This window comes from Pan troglodytes, chromosome 4, assembly GCF_028858775.2.
Source record: "Pan troglodytes isolate AG18354 chromosome 4, NHGRI_mPanTro3-v2.0_pri, whole genome shotgun sequence".
Classification (NCBI taxonomy): Eukaryota; Metazoa; Chordata; class Mammalia; order Primates; family Hominidae; genus Pan; species Pan troglodytes.
In genome coordinates, this window is record NC_072402.2 from 132,512,012 (window position 1) to 132,529,786 (window position 17,775).

At 43.4% G+C, this 17,775-nt stretch overlaps 1 protein-coding gene across 3 annotated transcripts in view; it reads left to right on the forward strand.

Annotated features, from left to right (window-relative positions):
• Positions 1-17,775, forward strand: part of DDX46 (DEAD-box helicase 46) — a 71,979-nt gene that overhangs the window by 3,969 nt on the left and 50,235 nt on the right. For all 3 annotated transcript variants that reach the window (XR_010157010.1, XM_517939.7, XM_009449681.5), the window contains exons 2-6: positions 1,333-1,521; positions 4,367-4,510; positions 8,354-8,450; positions 11,143-11,308; positions 15,015-15,166. Coding sequence is in view for 2 of the 3 variants with exons in the window: in XM_517939.7 (XP_517939.3) it covers positions 1,333-1,521; positions 4,367-4,510; positions 8,354-8,450; positions 11,143-11,308; positions 15,015-15,166 (748 nt within the window). In the remaining variant the exon portion in view is untranslated. The remainder of the gene's footprint in view (positions 1-1,332; positions 1,522-4,366; positions 4,511-8,353; positions 8,451-11,142; positions 11,309-15,014; positions 15,167-17,775) is intronic.

The window sequence follows — 17,775 nt, forward strand, 5'->3', positions numbered from 1 at the left end:
ATACAAAATTGGCTGGGCGTGGTAGTATAGGCCTGTAATCCCAGCTGCTTGGGAGGCTGAGGCAGGAGGATTGCTTGAACCTGGGAGGCAGAGGTTGCAGTGAGCTGAGATGGTGCTATTGCATTCCAGCCTGGGCAACAAGAGTGCGACTCTGTCTCAAAAAAAATAAATAAAATAAAATAAAAATAATTAGCTGAGTGGCCGGGCGCAGTGGCCCAAGCCTGTAATCCCAGCACTTTGGGAGGCTGAGGCAGGTGGATCACGAGGTCAGGAGATCGAGACCATCCTGGCTAACACGGTGAAACCCCATCTCCACTAAAAATGCAAAAAAAAATTAGCCTGGCGTAATGGCGGACGCCTATAGTCCTAGCTACTCGGGAGGCTGAGGCAGGAGAATGGTGTGAACCCGGGAGGTGGAGCTTGCAGTGAGCTGAGATTGCGCCACTGCACTCCAGCCTAGGCAACAGAGCCAGACTCTTTCTAAAAAAAAAAATAATAATAATAATAATTAGCTAAGTGTGGTGATGCATGCCTGTAGTTCCAGCTTCTTGGGAGGCTGAAGTGGGAGGATTGCTTGAGCCTCAGAGAGTTGAAGTTGCAGTGAGCTGTGATCACATCACTGCACTCTATCCTGGATAACAGAGTGAGGCCTGTTTCTAAAAATAAAAATAAAAACATTAACGAGGTTGTGTCACTCCTCTGCTTAAAGTCTTCCAGTAGATTTTCATCTTGGTGTAAAGGACAGAGTCCTTATATAATGGCCAGTAAGGCCTTCCAGGTTTGGCTTCCCTGCTGTTTTTCTGACCTCGTCTTATGGCACGCTGTGTCACTCTTTCAACACTAGCCACAACTGGCATCCTTGCTGTTCCTTAAACTCACCAGTCAAGCTTCCTCTTTAGGGACTTTGCACTTGTGCCTTTTGCGTGGAAAATTCCCTGTATATCTACATGGCTCCTTTATTTCCTCCAAGCCTCTGTAACAAATGTCATATTTATATTGTATATAAACATACTATATACAGTGTTTGTTTCTTCACTTGTCTGCCGTCTTTTCCTTTACCAGAATGTAAGCTGCCTGGAGCTCAAAGGCAGGAGCTTGGTCTGTTTTGTTCACTGTCCTTACCTCTCTTTCAAGACAGATTTTCCACCTCTACATGTGTCTGTGCTGAAGCAGAAGGGTTCATTTTTTCCCTCCTAATTTTAGAAAAATTCATAAAAAGTTCTTTGAGAGTTAAATTTGTCTGCTGAAATTATTTTTAGAAAAAATGTAATAAAATGTAATAGAAGCTAATGGTGTTTGCTGAACTTAATCTTTGACTTATTATTGTTCTAGCCACTATCGAAAACGATCGGCATCCCGGGGTCGCTCTGGAAGTCGGTCTAGAAGTCGCTCACCCTCAGACAAAAGAAGTAAACGTGGAGATGACAGACGGTCTAGAAGTAGAGATAGAGATAGGAGGAGAGAGAGGTCTCGTAGCAGGGATAAAAGAAGATCTCGGTCAAGGGACAGGAAGCGTCTGAGGTAAGACATTAATTAATTTCCAAAAGACCAGTGATAAATTGGGCCTTCTCAGCTATAGCAGGCTTCTTGAAAAGTATGTTTTCAACTGGAGTTTGGTGGCCCAATTGCAGGCCCTTTTCTTTATCCCCTACTTGTTTGATTAGACCCAGAAGGATGTGCCTACAAAGACTCTATCAAACAGTGTTTTGTTTTGTTTTGTTTTTTAACTTTTTTGAGACAGAGCCTCACTCTGTTGCCCAGACTGGAGTGCAGTGGTATGATCTCTGCTCACTGCAACCTCCACCTCCTGGGTTCAAGCGATTCTCATGCCTAAGCCTGCCAAGTAGCTGGGATTTCAGATGTGCACCACCACACCTGTCTAATTTTTGTGTCTTTAAAAGAGACGGTGTTTTGCCATGTTGGCCAGGCTGCTCTCGATCTCCTGGCCTCATGTGATCCTCCCACCTTGGCCTCCCAAAGTGCTGGGATTACATGTGTGAGCCACCGTGTCCGACCATCAAACAGTGTTTTTAGTTTGGAAACTTTAGGCTGTATTTCCTGTAACCCAAAGACATCCCTTGAAGCCCTCAGAGGGACATACAAAATGAAGTAAAAAGTAATAAGTTATATTCTAGAGGGTTCTATTCCAATTCTGCTCCAGGAGAGCTGACCAAGGTGTTAATTTTCCTTCCTTTTTTTTTTTTTTTTGCCACCCTTGTTGAAATTTGTAAAATTTCCTTCCTCTCTCCCTCCTTCCCTCCCTCCCTTCCTCCATCTCTCTCTTCCTTCCTTCCTATCTCCTTCCTTTCCACTCTCTCTCCCTTCCTCCCTCCCTCTTTCTCTCTCTCTTTCTTTCTTCATTTTGCTAAACAGTGTGTTTAGAGCAGCCTCTAAAGCAGACAGAAAAAGGAAACAAAGCAGACCCTCTCCAAGCCTCTTAAACTATTTTAATGAGCTGTCATAGATTTAAACTAAAGAGCGCCTTAATCTTTTTTTTTTTTTAATTTATTTTTTTTTTTGAGACAGAGTCTCACTCTGTCACCCAGGCTGGAGTGCAGTGGCACGATCTAGGCTCACTGGAACCTCTGCCTCCCGGGTTCAAGTGATTCTCATGCCTCAGCCTCTTGAGTAACTGGGATTACAGGCATGCTCCACAATGCCTGGATAATTTTTGTATTTTTAATAGTGACAAAGTTGGCCAGGCATGCTGGCTCATGCCTGTAATCCCAGCACTTTGGGAGGCCGAGGTGGGTGAATCACGAGGTCAGGAGTTTGAGACCAGCCTGGCCAACATGGTGAAACCCCGTCTCTACTAAAAAAAAAAAAAAAAAAAAAAAAAAAAATTAGCCAGGTGTGGTGGTGCATGCCTGTAAACCCAGCTGCTCGGGAAGCTGAGGCAGGAGACTTGCTTGAACCCGGGAGGTGGAGGTTGTAGTGAGCCGACATGGTGCCACTGTACTCCAGCCTGGGCGACAGATCAGGACTCCATCTCAAAACAGAAAAAAAGAAAATAATCTTCTGTGCACACCACACCCAGCCAATTAAAAAAAGCTTTTCATAGAGATGGGGGTCTTAACTGTGTTGCTAGTGGCCTCCCAAAGGGTTGGGACTACAGGTATGAGATACCATACCTTGCCCAGTTTCTCATTAAAATAGGAAAGGAAGACAAGATTGTGTTGTGAGTGGATCATAGAAAGAATTTAACTTTATCCTTTTCAGACATTGGAGTACATTGTTGTTACATAGGATTCAGGGAAAATATTCACCCGTGACAATGTGGATAGTGCTAACTAATTCATTTTCACATTTTGTGGTCCTAGGAACAATTTCACACAATTAATTCAAGTACTTAAGTGAAAATGGTTATTTAACATTTGGTCTTTGACTTTTGGGTGTGAAAGTAGAATCACAAGATTTTAGAGCAAGAGGGATTTTAAAGATGTCTAGTGAAGTCTCCATATTTTATAGATGATGAAACTGAGACCCAGAAAGTTGGAGATCTGACCTTCATCATGTCATTAGTTACCAGGAGTAGCAGGATAGAAATTCTTGCCTCTTCATCTTCAGATCAGTGATCTTTTAGTAGACCCATTATGCCCATCCTTATACTTAGGTTTAGGCTATCTGAAACTAGATATTCTATCTTAGACCATCGATTTTCAATCGATGTTAAGTACAGATTTATTATGGTTTTTTCACAAACATCTTTATGAAATTAGTATTCTCTGGCCTGGCATGGTGGCTCACGCCTGTAATCCCAGCACTTTGGGAGGCTGAGGCAGGCAGATCACCTGCGTTTGGGAGTTCGAGACCAGCCTGACCAACATGGAGAAACCCCATCTCTAAAAATACAAAATTGGCTGGGCATGGTGGTGCATGCCTGTAATCCCAGCTACTCAGGAGGCTGAGGCAAGAGAATCGCTTTAACCCAGGAGATGGAGGTTGTGGTGAGCTGAGATTGCGCCATTGCACTCCAGCCTGGGCAACAAGAGCAAAACTCTGTCTCCAAAAAAAAAAAAAATTAGCCGGGCATGGTGATGCACATCTGTAATCCCAGCTGCTGGGGAGGCTGAGGCAGGAGAATCACTTGAACCCAGAAGGCAGAGGTTGCAGTGAGCTGCAGTTGTGCCACTGCACTCCAGCCTGGGTGACAGGTGTGAGACTTTGTCTTTAAAAAAATGAAACAAATAAATTAGTATTCTCATTTTTTTCGTTGAGCACTTATAAGACTTGGCTTTACTTCATTGAGACCTCCACCTTTAATAATGGTAGTGATTAAGATTCTTTCAATGTGGGACAGAATCCCCTGATCTGAAATAGTAGCTCCATTTGGTCATAGAATAAATGAAAAGTGTCCCCCTTTCAGACGTTCCAGAAGTAGAGAGAGAGACAGAAGCCGAGAGCGAAGAAGATCTCGAAGTAGAGACAGGAGACGCTCAAGGAGTAGAAGCCGGGGCCGGCGATCCCGATCCTCCAGTCCTGGAAATAAAAGCAAGAAAACTGAGAATAGGTAATGTTATCATTGGGCTGCATCTATAGTGCAGACTGGGGACTGCTTCCCTTCTCTGCGCCTTTTTTTTTTTCCCTGCAAGTTTATATTTATAGAGAATTAACTGCATTTGGCTCCTACCATGAACTGTTGGCAGTGTTTTATTTTTAATTGGTTATAATGTTTATAATTCAACTGGAAAATAATAGATTCTGTCAGTTTTAACATTCAATACATTGTATTCTTACTTAATACATACTGTCAATCAGAAATGTATTTTATAGACATCTTTGTAGAAACTCTGTCGTTTTCTTTTCAGACAGGGTCTCACTCTGTTGCCCAGGCTGGAGTGAAGTGGCAAGAACATAGCTCACTAACCTTAAACTTGTAGACTCAAGCAATCCTCTCACCTAGGCCTCCAAAAGTCCTGGGATTATATGAAGAGGTGGACGTAATATCCCAGCTAATTTTTATGTTTTTAGTGGAGATGGGGTTTTGGCATGTTTGCTAGGCTGGTCTCGAACTCCTGACCTCAAGTGATCTGCCCACCTCGGCTTCCCAAAGTGCTGGGATTACAGGCCTGAGCCACCGCGCCCAGCCAAGACTTGTCTTAAAAGTTAAGAAATTAGGCCAGGCGCGGTGGCTCACGCTTGTAATCCTAGCACTTTGGGAGGCCAAGGTGGGCGGATCACCTGAGGTTGGGAGTTGGCGACCAGCCTGACCATTGTGGATAAACCCCGTCTCTACTAAAAATACAAAATTAGCTGGGCGTGGTGGCGTATGCCTGTAATCCCAGCTACTCTGGAGGCTGAGGCCGGAGAATCGCTTGAACCCAGGAGGCAGAGGTTGCGGTGAGGTGAGATCGTGCCGTTGCACTCCAGCCTGGGCAACAAGAGTGAAACTCCTTCTCAAAAAAAAAAAAAACAAAAAAAAGTTAACAGAAATTAAGACAATGTGCAATTTGTTTAGCAGTGGACAGACAGATTAGTGAACCATGTAAAGAGCCCAGAAAGGCATCCATACACATGGTAATTTGATAGATGACAGAGGTGATGATGTAATAAGTGAAGATTTTTTTTTTTTTTTTTTTTTAACAGCCAAAGTCTCGTTCTGTTGCCCAGGCTGGAATGCAGTGGTGCAATCTCGGCTCACTGCAACCTTCGCCTCCCGGGTTCAAGTAATTCTCTTGCCTCAGCCTCCCGAGTAGCTGGGACTGCAGGCATGTGCCAACATGCCCAGCTAATTTTTTGTATTTTTTAGTAGAGATGGGGTTTCACCGTGTTAGCCAGAATGGTCTCGATCTCCTGATCTCGTGATCCACCCGCCTCGGCCTCCCAAAGTGCTGGGATTAAAGGCGTGAGCCACCGTGCCTGGCCAGAAAAATTTTTAAATTGCTCTAGGGATATCTAGTATCCTTTTATGAAATAAGACTGCCTACCTTATTCTGTGTACAAAAAGCAATTCCAAGCAAAGACCAAATTAGATGGCAAAATTCTAAACCTTTTAGAAGTTTGTGCCAGAGAGTATCTTCTTCTTCACCTCTAGGTATCTTACATCAAATCTGGAAGGATTTCTAAACTACTTTAAAAAGCACCAATTATAAAGGAGAAAAAAGATTGACTAATTTGATTACATTAAAATTAAGAAATTTTATTCATTATGAGATGCCATAAGTTGGGGTGCGTAAACAAGTTGGGTTTATTCCAAGAATGGCAGGTTATTTTAACATTAGAAAATCATTAGAAGTCTGGGTGAAGTGGCTCACGCCTGTAATCCTAGCACTTTGGGAGGCCGAGGTGGATGGATCACGAGGTCAGGAGTTTGAGACCAGTCTGACCAACATGGTGAAACCTCGTCTTTACTAAAAGTAAAAAATTAGTCAGGTGTGGTGGCACACACCTGTGATCCCAGCTACTCGGGAGGCTGAGGCAGGAGAATCACTTGAAGCCGGGAGGTGGAGGTTGCAGTGAGCCGAGATTGCGCCACTGCACTCCAGCCTGGCCGACAGAGAGAGACTCCGTCTCAAAAAAAACCCCTAAAATCATTAGAACATTAGAACATTCGAAATGCATGTCCCTTGGGATTTTAAATGTTATTACATATATAAATTATCTTGCAGAATATTAATATATTGGTCTGTTTCTTCATTTATCACATTTTAACTATCCTACCTATAAACAAACTATATTGTTTGTATGTAGTATGTTCAGTTTTTCTTGGGTTGAATTTCCAAATATTTAGTAATGCTTCCCATTAGTGTCATGGGATTAATTTTTTTCATTATATTTTCAAGGTTTTTTTTTTTTTTTTTTTTGAGGCAGAATCTTGCTCTGTCGTCAGGCTGGAATGCAGTTGTGCAATATCAGCTCATTGCAACCTCTGACTCCCTGGTTCAGGCTATTCTCCTGCCTCAGCCTCCTGAATAGCTGAGATTACAGGCACGTGCCACCATACCCAGCTGATTTTTGTATTTTTTTTAGTAGAGACGGGGATTTTTTTTTTTTTTTTTTTTTGAGATGAAGTCTTGCTCTTGTCTCCCAGGCTGGTGTGCAATGGTGCAATCTCGGCTCACTGCAACCTCCGCCTCCCGAGTTCAAGTGATTCTCCTGCCTCAGCCTCCCACCCCTGAGTAGCTGGGATTACAGGCGCCTGCCACCAAGCCCGGCTAATTTTTGTACTTTTAGTAGAGACAGGGTTTCACCATGTTGGTCAGGCTGGTCTAGAACTCCTAACCTCATGTGATCCACCTGCCTCGGCCTCACAGAGTGCTGGGATTACAGGCGTGAGCCACCGCGCCCGGCCGAGTTAGGGTTTCACCATATTGGCCAGGATGGTCTCGATCTCCTGACCTCGTGATCTGCCTGCCTTGGCCTCTCAAAGTGCTGAGATTAGAGGCATGAGCCACCATGCCTAGCCTCCAGGTGTTTGTTAATGGAATATGAAAACACAGTTGACTCTTAGAAGTTTATTTCTTACCTAAATATTGGAATACAAGTCTAGTAAGTGTACTTATGTATTTTTTGTTTTAATTTAATAGAGACGAGGTCTCACTGTATTATCCTGGCTGGTCTCGAACTCCTGGGCTCAAGTGATCTTCCTGCCTTGGCCTCCCAAAATACTGAGCTTACAGGCATGAGCCACTATGCCTGACCCAATTTTTTTTTTTTTTTTTTTTTTTTTTTTTAAAGAGACAGGGTCTCACTTTGTCACCCAAGCTTGGGTGCAGTGATGGGATCATAGCTGACTGCAGCCTCGAACTGCTGGGCTCAAGTGATCGTCTTGTTTCTGCCTCCTCAGTAGGTAGGACTGCAGGTGCACACCACCATACCCAGCTAATTCTTAGTATATTTTGGAAAGATTGGATCTTGTTATGTTCCCCTGGCTGATCTCTTTAACTCCTGTTTTCAATTGATCCTCCTGCCTTGGCTTCCCAAAGTGCTGGGTATATAAGTGTGAGGCACCTTACCCCACCTGTAAAAGTATTTTAAGGCCGGGCGAGGTGGCTCATGCCTATAATCCCAGCACGTTGAGAGGCTGAGGTGGGCAGATCACCTGAGGTTAGAAGTTCAGGACCAGCCTGGCCAACATGGTGAAAACCTGTCTCTACTAAAAATACAAAAATTATATGAGTGTGGTGGCTGGCACCTGTAATCTCAGCTATTCGGGGGTCTGTGACAGGAGAATTGCTTGAACCCGGGAGGTGGAGGTTGCAGTGAGCTGAGATCGCACCATTTCACTCCACTCCAGTCTGGGCGACAGAGTGAGACACTGTCTCAAAAAAAAAAAAAAAAAAAAAATTTAAAAATGAATGTTTCTAAGTACAAATGAATGACATTTCTCTTGTCTCTTTTATTTTTTTGGTAGATCTAGGTCCAAAGAGAAAACTGATGGTGGGGAAAGTTCTAAAGAGAAGAAAAAAGACAAAGATGACAAGGAGGATGAAAAAGAAAAAGATGCTGGCGTATGTTTATTAACTTAAAAATAATTTTCTTTCTTTCTTTTCTTTCTTTCTTTCTTTCTTTCCTTTCTTTCTTTCCCTCTTTCTTTCTTTCTCTTTCTTTCTTTCTTTTCTGTCTTTCTTTCTTTCTGTCTTTCTTTCTGTCTGTCTCTCTCTGTTGCCCAGGCTGGAGTGCAGTGGCACATTCTTGGCTCCTGAGTTCAAGCAATTCTCCTGCCTCAGCCTCCCAAGTAGTTGGGACTATAGGCATGCACCACCATGCTCAGCTAATTTTTGTATTTTTAGTAGAGATGGGGTTTCACTGTGTTGGCCAGGCTGGTCTTGAACTCCTGACCTCATGATCCACCTGCCTCGGACCCCCAAAGTGCTGAGATTACAGGTGTGAGCCACCGTGCCTGGCCATCAAACTTGTTTCTATGGGCCAGGCGCGGTGGCTCACGCCTGTAATCCCAGCACTTTGGGAGGCCGAGGCGGGTGGATCATGAGGTCAGGAGATCAAAGTTATCCTGGCTAACATGGTGAAACCCTGTCTCTACTAAAAATACAAAAAAAAAAAAATTAGCTAGGCGTGGTGGCAGGCGCCTGTAGTCCCAGCTACTTGGGAGGCTAAGCCAGGAGAATGGTGTGAACCCGGGAGGCAGAGCTTGCAGTGAGCTGAGATTGGGCCACTGTACTCCAGCCTGGGTGACAGAGCGAGACTCTGTCTCAAAAATCAAAACAAACTTGTTTCTATGCCAACAAATTTTTTTCTTTTTAATGCTGTAAGCTTTATTTTAAAATAACCAGATGTGAAAGATAAAAAAGGAAGATTAAATAATATTTACCCCTGTGGGAAAATTTTCTGAAAGAAGTTGCACATCTATACACAATATCTGTTTTTACATACAAAGTGCAGTCTTACCATATAAACATTATCAATTGCCTTCCAAAAAATTTGTATAAATTTCAACTTAAGGCTGGGCACAGTGGCCTGTGCCTGTAATCTCACCACTTTGGGAGGCCAAGGCAGGTGGATCATCTGAGGTCAGGAGTTCGAGACCAGCCTGACCAACATGGTAAAACCCCGTCACTACTAAAAATACAAAAATTAGCCAGGCGTGATGGCGCATGCCTGTAATCCCAGCTACTTGGGAGAGTGAGGCAGGAGAATCACTTGAACCTGGGAGGCAGAGGTTGCAGTGAGCCAAAATCACACCATTGCACTCCAGCCTGGGCAACAAGAGCGAAACTCTGTCTCAAACGTGAAGGCCAGGCATGGTGGCTCATGCCTGTAATCTCAGCACTTCGGGAGGCCAAGGTGGGTAGATCACGAGGTCAAGAGATTGAGATCATCTTGGCCACCATGGTGAAACCCTGTCTCTACTAAAAATACAAAAATTAGCTGGGTGTGGTTGTATGTGCCTGTAATCCCAGCTACTCGGGAGGCTGAGATAGGAGAATGGCTTGAACCCTGGACTTGGAGATTGCAGTGAGCTGAGATCCCGCCAATGCACTCCAACCTGGTGACTGCGAGACTCTGTCTGGAAAAAAAAAATGTAGACTTAAGAATTTAGACATGAGGCCAGGTGCTGTGGCTCATGCCTGTAATCCCAGGAATTTGGGAGTTCAAGCAGTTCCCCTGCCTCAGCCTCCTGAGTAGCTGGGATTACAGGTGCATGCCACCACGCCCAGCTAATTTTTTGGTATTTTTCGTAGAAATGGGGTTTCCCCCTGTTGGCCAGACTGGTCTTGAACTCCTGACCTCAGGCAATCTGCCTGCCTCTGCCTCCCAAAGCACTGGAATTACAAGCATGAGCCACCGTATCTGGCCTATTCATTTTTTTGAGACGGAGTTCTGCTCTTGTTGCTGAGGCCGGAGTACAATGGCGTGATCTCAGCTCGCTGCAACCTCCGCCTCCTGAGTTGAAGCAATTCTCCTGCTTCAACCTCCTGAAGGAGGAACTACAGGAATGGGGAACCATGCCCAGCTAATTTTTGCGTTTTTAGTAGAGACAGGGTTTCACCATGTTGGCCAGGGTGGTTTCCAACTCCTGACCTCAAGGGATCCTCCAGCCTCAGCTTCCCACAGTGCTGGGATTACAGGTGTAAGCCACCATGCCTGGCCATAAACTTGTATTTTTTTAATAACACAGAGCCTCCCTTTGTTGCTGAGGCTGATCTCAACCTCCTGTGCTCAAGGGATCCTCTAGCCTCAGCTTCCCAAGTAGCTGGGACCACAGACATTTACCATGTGCCTGGCTACAAAATTTCTTTATCATGTTGATGTCGTTTATTTTCTAACTTGTAATAGAAAATTGCTTTTCATAGAGGCAATTTTGGAGGCTTTTAGGGGATTAAAATTGAGAATAACTGGGAAACTTTGCTTGCTAATTAGTTTCTGTTGTTAGGAAGAAATAAAGTTTATGTGTGCATAATGCTTGTAAGTAAAATGAGATTAATTTATAGTGTTTGAAATCTATCTTTTGGCTTTCTTATTTGAAGATGCTTTTTTTGTGATTTCATTTTGGTAATATATTTGTGTGTATATTTATAAAGGTGTGTGATCTAAGTCTACCCTGAGGAGTTTGTATATATGCCTTTTTTCCCCTTCTTTATACTTTGAAGAACTTACTGGAATGTCACTTGGAGCAAAATTATTAAATTTGGTTTTGCTTTTTATTTTCCCCCATCTCTTTCTTTCTTTTATTCCCCCAAGAACTTTGACCAGAATAAGCTGGAAGAAGAAATGAGAAAGCGAAAAGAAAGAGTAGAAAAATGGCGAGAAGAGCAACGTAAAAAGGCTATGGAAAACATAGGAGAACTGAAAAAGGAAATCGAAGAGATGAAACAAGGGAAAAAGTGGAGTTTAGAGGACGATGATGGTATATTTTTTAGCCTAATAGCCTGTATAACACCTCATGTAGAATATTATATGAATAATATTTCATAAGGGGTTTTTAATCTTTTTTATTGTTGAAAACTATGCATAATATGCTGTTTACCATTTTCATCATTTTCAGGTTTCAATTCAGTGATAAATACATTTGCAGTGTTGTGCAGTCGTTACCACTGTCTGTTTCCATGACTTTTTCGTCATTCCATACAGAAACTCTGCACCTTTTAAATAACTCTATGACGCCTTTTCTCGCTACTTCTTGTGACCTTTGCTCTATTTTCTGTCTCTGAATTTGTTTAGTCTAGCTACCTCACATAAGTGGAATCATAATACATATTTGTCTTTTTGTGTCTGGCTTATTTCACTTAGCATAATGTCTTCAAGGTGCATGTATGTTGTAGCATGTTGGAATTTCCTTTCTTTATATGGCTGAATAATATTTCACTGTATATATATGCCAAGTTTTGTTTGTTCATTCACCTGCCATTGGATAATTTGGTTGTTTCCACCCTTTTGTTATCGTGAGTAATGCTCCTGTGACCATTGGTGTATAAATATCTGTTTGAGTCTCTGTATTGAGTTCTGTGAACTATATACCCAGAAGTGGAATTGAGATTGTAAAAGCTCCTTTTAATATTTATGTTGTAATTTGAAATATAGAATTGTGTTTAGTAAGCATCACTGATTTTACTTTAGAATGAATCATTGAGTGTTATTGGGCATAGCCAGTAAATAGCTCTTTAATATATTATACCAATGTGAACGTTAGTAAGGAGAGTAAATTAAGGGCATGCTTTCAAGTGCCTCCTCTGATTTTTCTTTTCTTTTTTATGTTTTTGGAGATAGTTTCATTCTCTTGCCTAGGCTGGAGTGCAGTGGCACAGTCATAGTTCACTGCAGCCTCGACCTCCTGGGCTCAAGTGATTTTTCTGCCTCAGCTTCCAGAGTAGCCACCATGCCTGGCTAATTTTGTCTTTTTCTTTTTTCTTTTTTGACAGAGTCTTGCTCTGTCACCCAGGCGGCACTGCAGTCTCCGCCTCCCAGGTTCAAGCTATTCTCTTGCGCCTCAGCTTTTCAAGTAGCCAGGATTACAGGCACCTGCCACCATGCCTGGATAATTTTTGTATTTTTAGTACAAAAATATGTTGGCCAGGCCGGTCTTGAACTCCTGACCTCAGGTGATCCTTCCACTTTGGCCTCCCATAGTGCTGGGATTACAGGCGTGAGCCACCATGCCCAGCTAATTTTGTCATTTTTTGAAGAGCCAGGGTCTCGATATGTTACCCAGCTAGTCTTGAGCTCCTGGGGTCAAGAGAGCCTGCTGCTTTGACCTTTCTCAGTGTTGGGATTACAGGCAGGAGCCACTGTGCCTGGCTGCTGATATTTCATAATTTAGGATGGAAACATTTCCCTTCACATCTGATTTTGACTTTCGAGATTTTAATAAAGTAGGAGATTGTGGAATTTTATAGGAAAATGGGATTTTGGTCCATTGTCTGTGAAAGTTCCAAAGAATGGTTTAAATAGATTCTATCTATAAGTAGTCATGATGTCTTTTTTTTTCGCTCTGTTGCCCACGCTTGAGTGCAGTGCTGTGATCTCGGCTCACTGCAACCTCCGCCTCCCGGGTTCAAGAAATTCTCTGCCTCAGCCTCCTGAGTAACTGGGATTACAGGTGTACACCACCACGCCCAGCTAATTTTTTTGTATTTTTAGTAGAGACGAGGTTTCACCACACTGGCCAGGTTGGTGTCAAACTCCTAACCTTGTGATCCGCCCGCCTTGGCCTATTTTTAGTAGAGATGAGGTTTCACTATGTTGGCCAGGCTAGTCTCAAACGCCTGACCTCGTGATCCACCTGCCTCGGCCTCCCAAAGCAGTGGGATTACAAGTGTGAGCCATTACGCCCAGCCAAGTAGTCGTGATGTCTTAATTCTAGACAATCTAATCTTTTTTACATAACTGAGATATGCTATCTTCTGTGATTGAAAGGTAATTGAAAGAAAAATACAGTTGACCCTTGAACAACTTGGTAGCTAAGCACACCAACCCCCACACAGTGAAATATCCATATGTAACTTTTTACTCCCCAGAAACTAAGCATTACCTGCTTACTGTTCACCAATAACATGAACAGTTGAATAACACATACTTTGTATGCTTTATGTATTGAATACTGTATTATTTTAATATGGTAAGCTGGAGAAAAGAATGTTATTAAGAGAATTAGAGGCTGGGCACGCTGGTGCATGCCTGTAATCCCAGCGCTTTGGGAGGCTGAGGCAGGTGGTTCACAAGGTCAAGAGATCAAGATCATCCTGGCCAACATGGTGAAACTCCGTCTCTACTAAAAATACAAAAATTAGCTTGGTGTGGTGGTGCACACCTGTAGTCCCAGCTACTCGGGAGGCTGAGGCAGAAGAATCACTTGAACCTGGGAGGTGAAGGTTGCCGTCAGTGAGCCAAGATGGTGCCACTGCACTCCAGCCTGGCAACAGAGTGAGACTGTCTCGAAAAAAAAAAAGAATTACGAGAAAGCGAAAATATACTTACTGTCCATTAAGTTGAAGTAGATCATCTTAAAGGTCTTCATCCTTGTTGTCTTCACATTGAGTAGACTGAGAAGGAAGAAGAGGAGGAGGAGTTGGTCTTGTCTCTGGGGTGGCAAAGGTGGAAGAAAATTTACTTCCATGTGGACCCATGCAGTTCAAACCTATGTTGTTCAGGGATCGACTGTAATTGAAAATGTCATTTAGCTGGGTGCAGTGGCTCACGCCTGTAATCCCAACACTTTGGGAGGCTGAGGTGGGTGGATCACAAGGTCAGGAGTTCGAGACCAGCCTGACAAACATGGTGAAACCCCGTCTGTACTAAATACAAAAATTAGCTGAGTATGGTGGCGCACGCCTGTAATCCCAGCTACTCAGGAGGCTGAGGCAGGAGAATCGCTTGAACCCAGGATATCAGAGGTTGCAGTAAGCTGAGATCACAACACTGCACTCCAGCCTGGGCAACAGAGCGAGACTCTGTCTCAAAAAAAAAAAAAAAAGGCCAGGCGTGGTGGCTCACGCCTGTAATCCCAGCACTTTGGGAGGCCGAGGTGGGCGGATCACGAGGTTAGGAGTTAGAGACCATCCTGGCTCACATGGTGAAACCCCCTCTCTACTAAAAATAAAAAAAATTAGTGGCATGGTGGCGGGCACCTGTAGTCCCGGTTACTCGTCAGGCTGAGGCAAGAGAATGGTGTGAACTCAGGAACCTGGGAGGTGGAGCTTGCAGTGAGCCGAGATTGTGCCACTGTACTCCAGCCTGGGTGACAGAGCGAGACTCCGTCTCAAAAAAAACGTCATTTAGCAGAGAAAGTTTGTAGTTCTGCATCCAGCTGTATAGCTGTAAAATCTATTATTGGAGATCACCTTTTTTGGCATAATTAATCTTTTGACCCTTTTACAACCAATTTATGTTTTATTCATATTTATTTTGTCATTGTTAATATTCAGAAGTAATACATGCTTCATGTAAAAATGGAAAAACTTCAGAATATGAGCATTTGAACTGCTGGATGGCTGGAGTAATTGGAAAAGGGGTGTTTGGGCAGTGGCAGAAAAGGTTAGAGAGGTGGGGTGTGGTCTGATTGTGAAATACTGCATTTTGAAACAGATGTTTAAAGAATGTGTATTCTGGTATTTTAGATGATGAAGATGATCCTGCAGAAGCTGAAAAGGAGGGAAATGAAATGGAGGGTGAGGAGTTAGATCCATTAGATGCTTACATGGAAGAAGTGAAAGAGGAAGTAAAAAAATTTAACATGAGAAGTGTAAAAGGTGGTGGGGGAAATGAAAAGGTATGGAATTTCTTATTTTTAAAGATTTCTGTTTCCTCTTGGGTAACTTGAGTTCTCCATTGCATTGTCCTAGTGATTGGCTTGACTTTGTAAAGCTAACAGTTTTCTTTCTCCTCATCTGAGAGATGGCAGTACTTTTTCTAAGTACCAGAGATACTGGTAAATTTTAGCTATAAGTGTTCTTTCAAAAGTCACTCTTTTAACACCATCAACTTTGTTTGATATCTTTGCTTACATATTAACCTTTTTAGTAAGTTCTCTGGAGACTTCTCTAGCGCTCCTGTGTTTGATACTCTTTTTTTTTTTTGATACAGAGTCTCTCTTTTGCCCAGGCTGGAGTGCAATGGTGTGATCTTGGCTTACTGCATCCTCCACCTCCCAGGCCCATGCAGTCTACCTACCTCAGCCTCCCAAGTAGCTGGAACTACATGTGTGCACCACCATGCCTGGCTAATTTTTGTATTTTGGTAGAGATGAGGTTTTACCATGTTGCTCACGCTGGTCTCGAATTCCTGGCCTCAAGTGAACCACCTGCCTCGGCCTCCCAAAATACTTGGATTACAGGCATGAGCCACCATGCCCAGCTGTGTCTTTGATACCCTTGATGCCCCTCACTTTATTCTATTTTTCCTCTTTTTCATAGCATTTATTACATTTTGACAAATTATATAATTTTTTTGTGTTTACAGTATGTCCCTTCTCCCTTCTAAAATGTAAGCACTCTAAGGGCCGTGACTTTTACCTGTGTTATTTGTTGATTTATTCAGGCTCCCAGTACAAGCCCCTGGCTTGCCTAGTGATTGGAAAATACCATTTAGTAGTATTTTGTTTCATTTTATTTATTTATTTATTTTTTTTCTAAGACAGAGTCTCGCTCTATTGCCCAAGCTGGAGTGCAGTGGCGCAATCTTGGCTCACTGCAACTGCTGCCTCCCGAGTTCAAGCGATTCTCCTGCCTCAGCCTCCCAAGTAGCTGGGATTACAGGCGCCTGCCACTATGCCCAGCTAAGTTTTGTATTTTTAGTAGAGACCGGGTTTCACCATGTTGGTCAGGCTGGTCTCGAACTCCCGACCTCAGGTGATCCTCCCACCTTGGCCTCCCAAAGTACTGGGATTACAGGCGTGAACCACCGTGCTCAGCCTCATTTTATTTTATTTTATATTAATTTAATTTATTTTTTTGAGATGGAGTGTCGCCTTTGTTGCCTAGGCTAGAATGCAGTGGTGTAATCTCGGCTCACTTGCAACCTCCACCTCCTGGGTTCAAGTGATTCTTCTGCCTCAGCTTCCTGAGTAGCTGGGATTACAGGCCCTTGCCACCACGCCCAGCTAATTTTTGTATTTTTAGTGGAGATGGGGTTTCACCACGTTGGCCAGGCTGGTCTCGAACTCCTGACCTCAGGTGATCCACCTGCTTTGGCCTCCCAACGTGCTGGGATTATAGGCATTAGCCACTGCACCTGCCCTATTTTATTTTTTTTGAGATGGAGTCTTGCTCTGTTGCCTAGGCTGGAGTTCAGTGGCACTATCTCTGCTCACTGCACCCTGTGCCTCCCAGGCTCAAGTGATTCTCCTACCTCAGCCTCCCGAGTAGCTGGGATTACAGGCGCCCACCACCATGCCTGACTAATTTTTGTATTTTTAATAGAGACAGGGTTTCACCATGTTGGCCATGCTGGCCTTGAACTCCTGACCTCAAATGATCTGTCTGCCTTGGCCTCCCAAAGTGCTGGGATTACAAGCGTGAGCCACCACACTCGGCCTTATTTTATTTTTTATTTAAGAAAATGTTTTTTAGAGACAGGGTCTCGCTGTGTTACCCAGGCTGGAGTGCAGTGGCATGATCATACCTCATACGCCTGGGCTGAAGCGATCGTTCTGCTTCAACCTTAGTAGTTAGGAGTACAGGCATGTACCACCACATCTGGCTAATTGTTTATAGAGATGGAATCTCACGTGTTACCCAGGCTGGTCTCGAACTCCTGGACTCAAGTGATCTTCCTGTCTTGGCCTCCCAAAGTGCTGGGATTACAGACATGAACCACTGTACCTAGCCTAGTAGTAGTTCAAAAATACATAATCATGCCGGACGTGGTGGCTCATGCCTGTAATCCCAACATTTTGGGAGGCCGAGGCAGATGGATCTCCTGAGGTCAGGAGTTAGAGATCAGCCTGGCCAACATGGCAAAATGCCATCTCTACTAAAAATACAAGAATTAGCTGGGTGTGATGGCGGACGCCTCTAATCCAAGCTACTTGGGAGGCTGAGGCAGGGGAATAGCTTGAACTGGGAGCAATTAGCCTAGATCACACCACTGTACTCCAGCCTGGGTGACAGAATATGACTCAGTCTGAAAAAAATATATGTGTGTGTGTGTGTGTGTGTGTGTGTGTGTGTATATGTATATATGTGTATGTATATGTGTATATGTATATGTGTGTATGTATATGTGTATATGTGTGTATATGTGTGTGCATATATGTGTATATATTATATATATTTTTACATATATTATTGTTATATATATATATATAATTGGCTGGGTGTGCTGACTCACGCCTGTCATCTCAGCACTTTTGCAGGGGCTGAGGTGGGTGGATTACCTGAG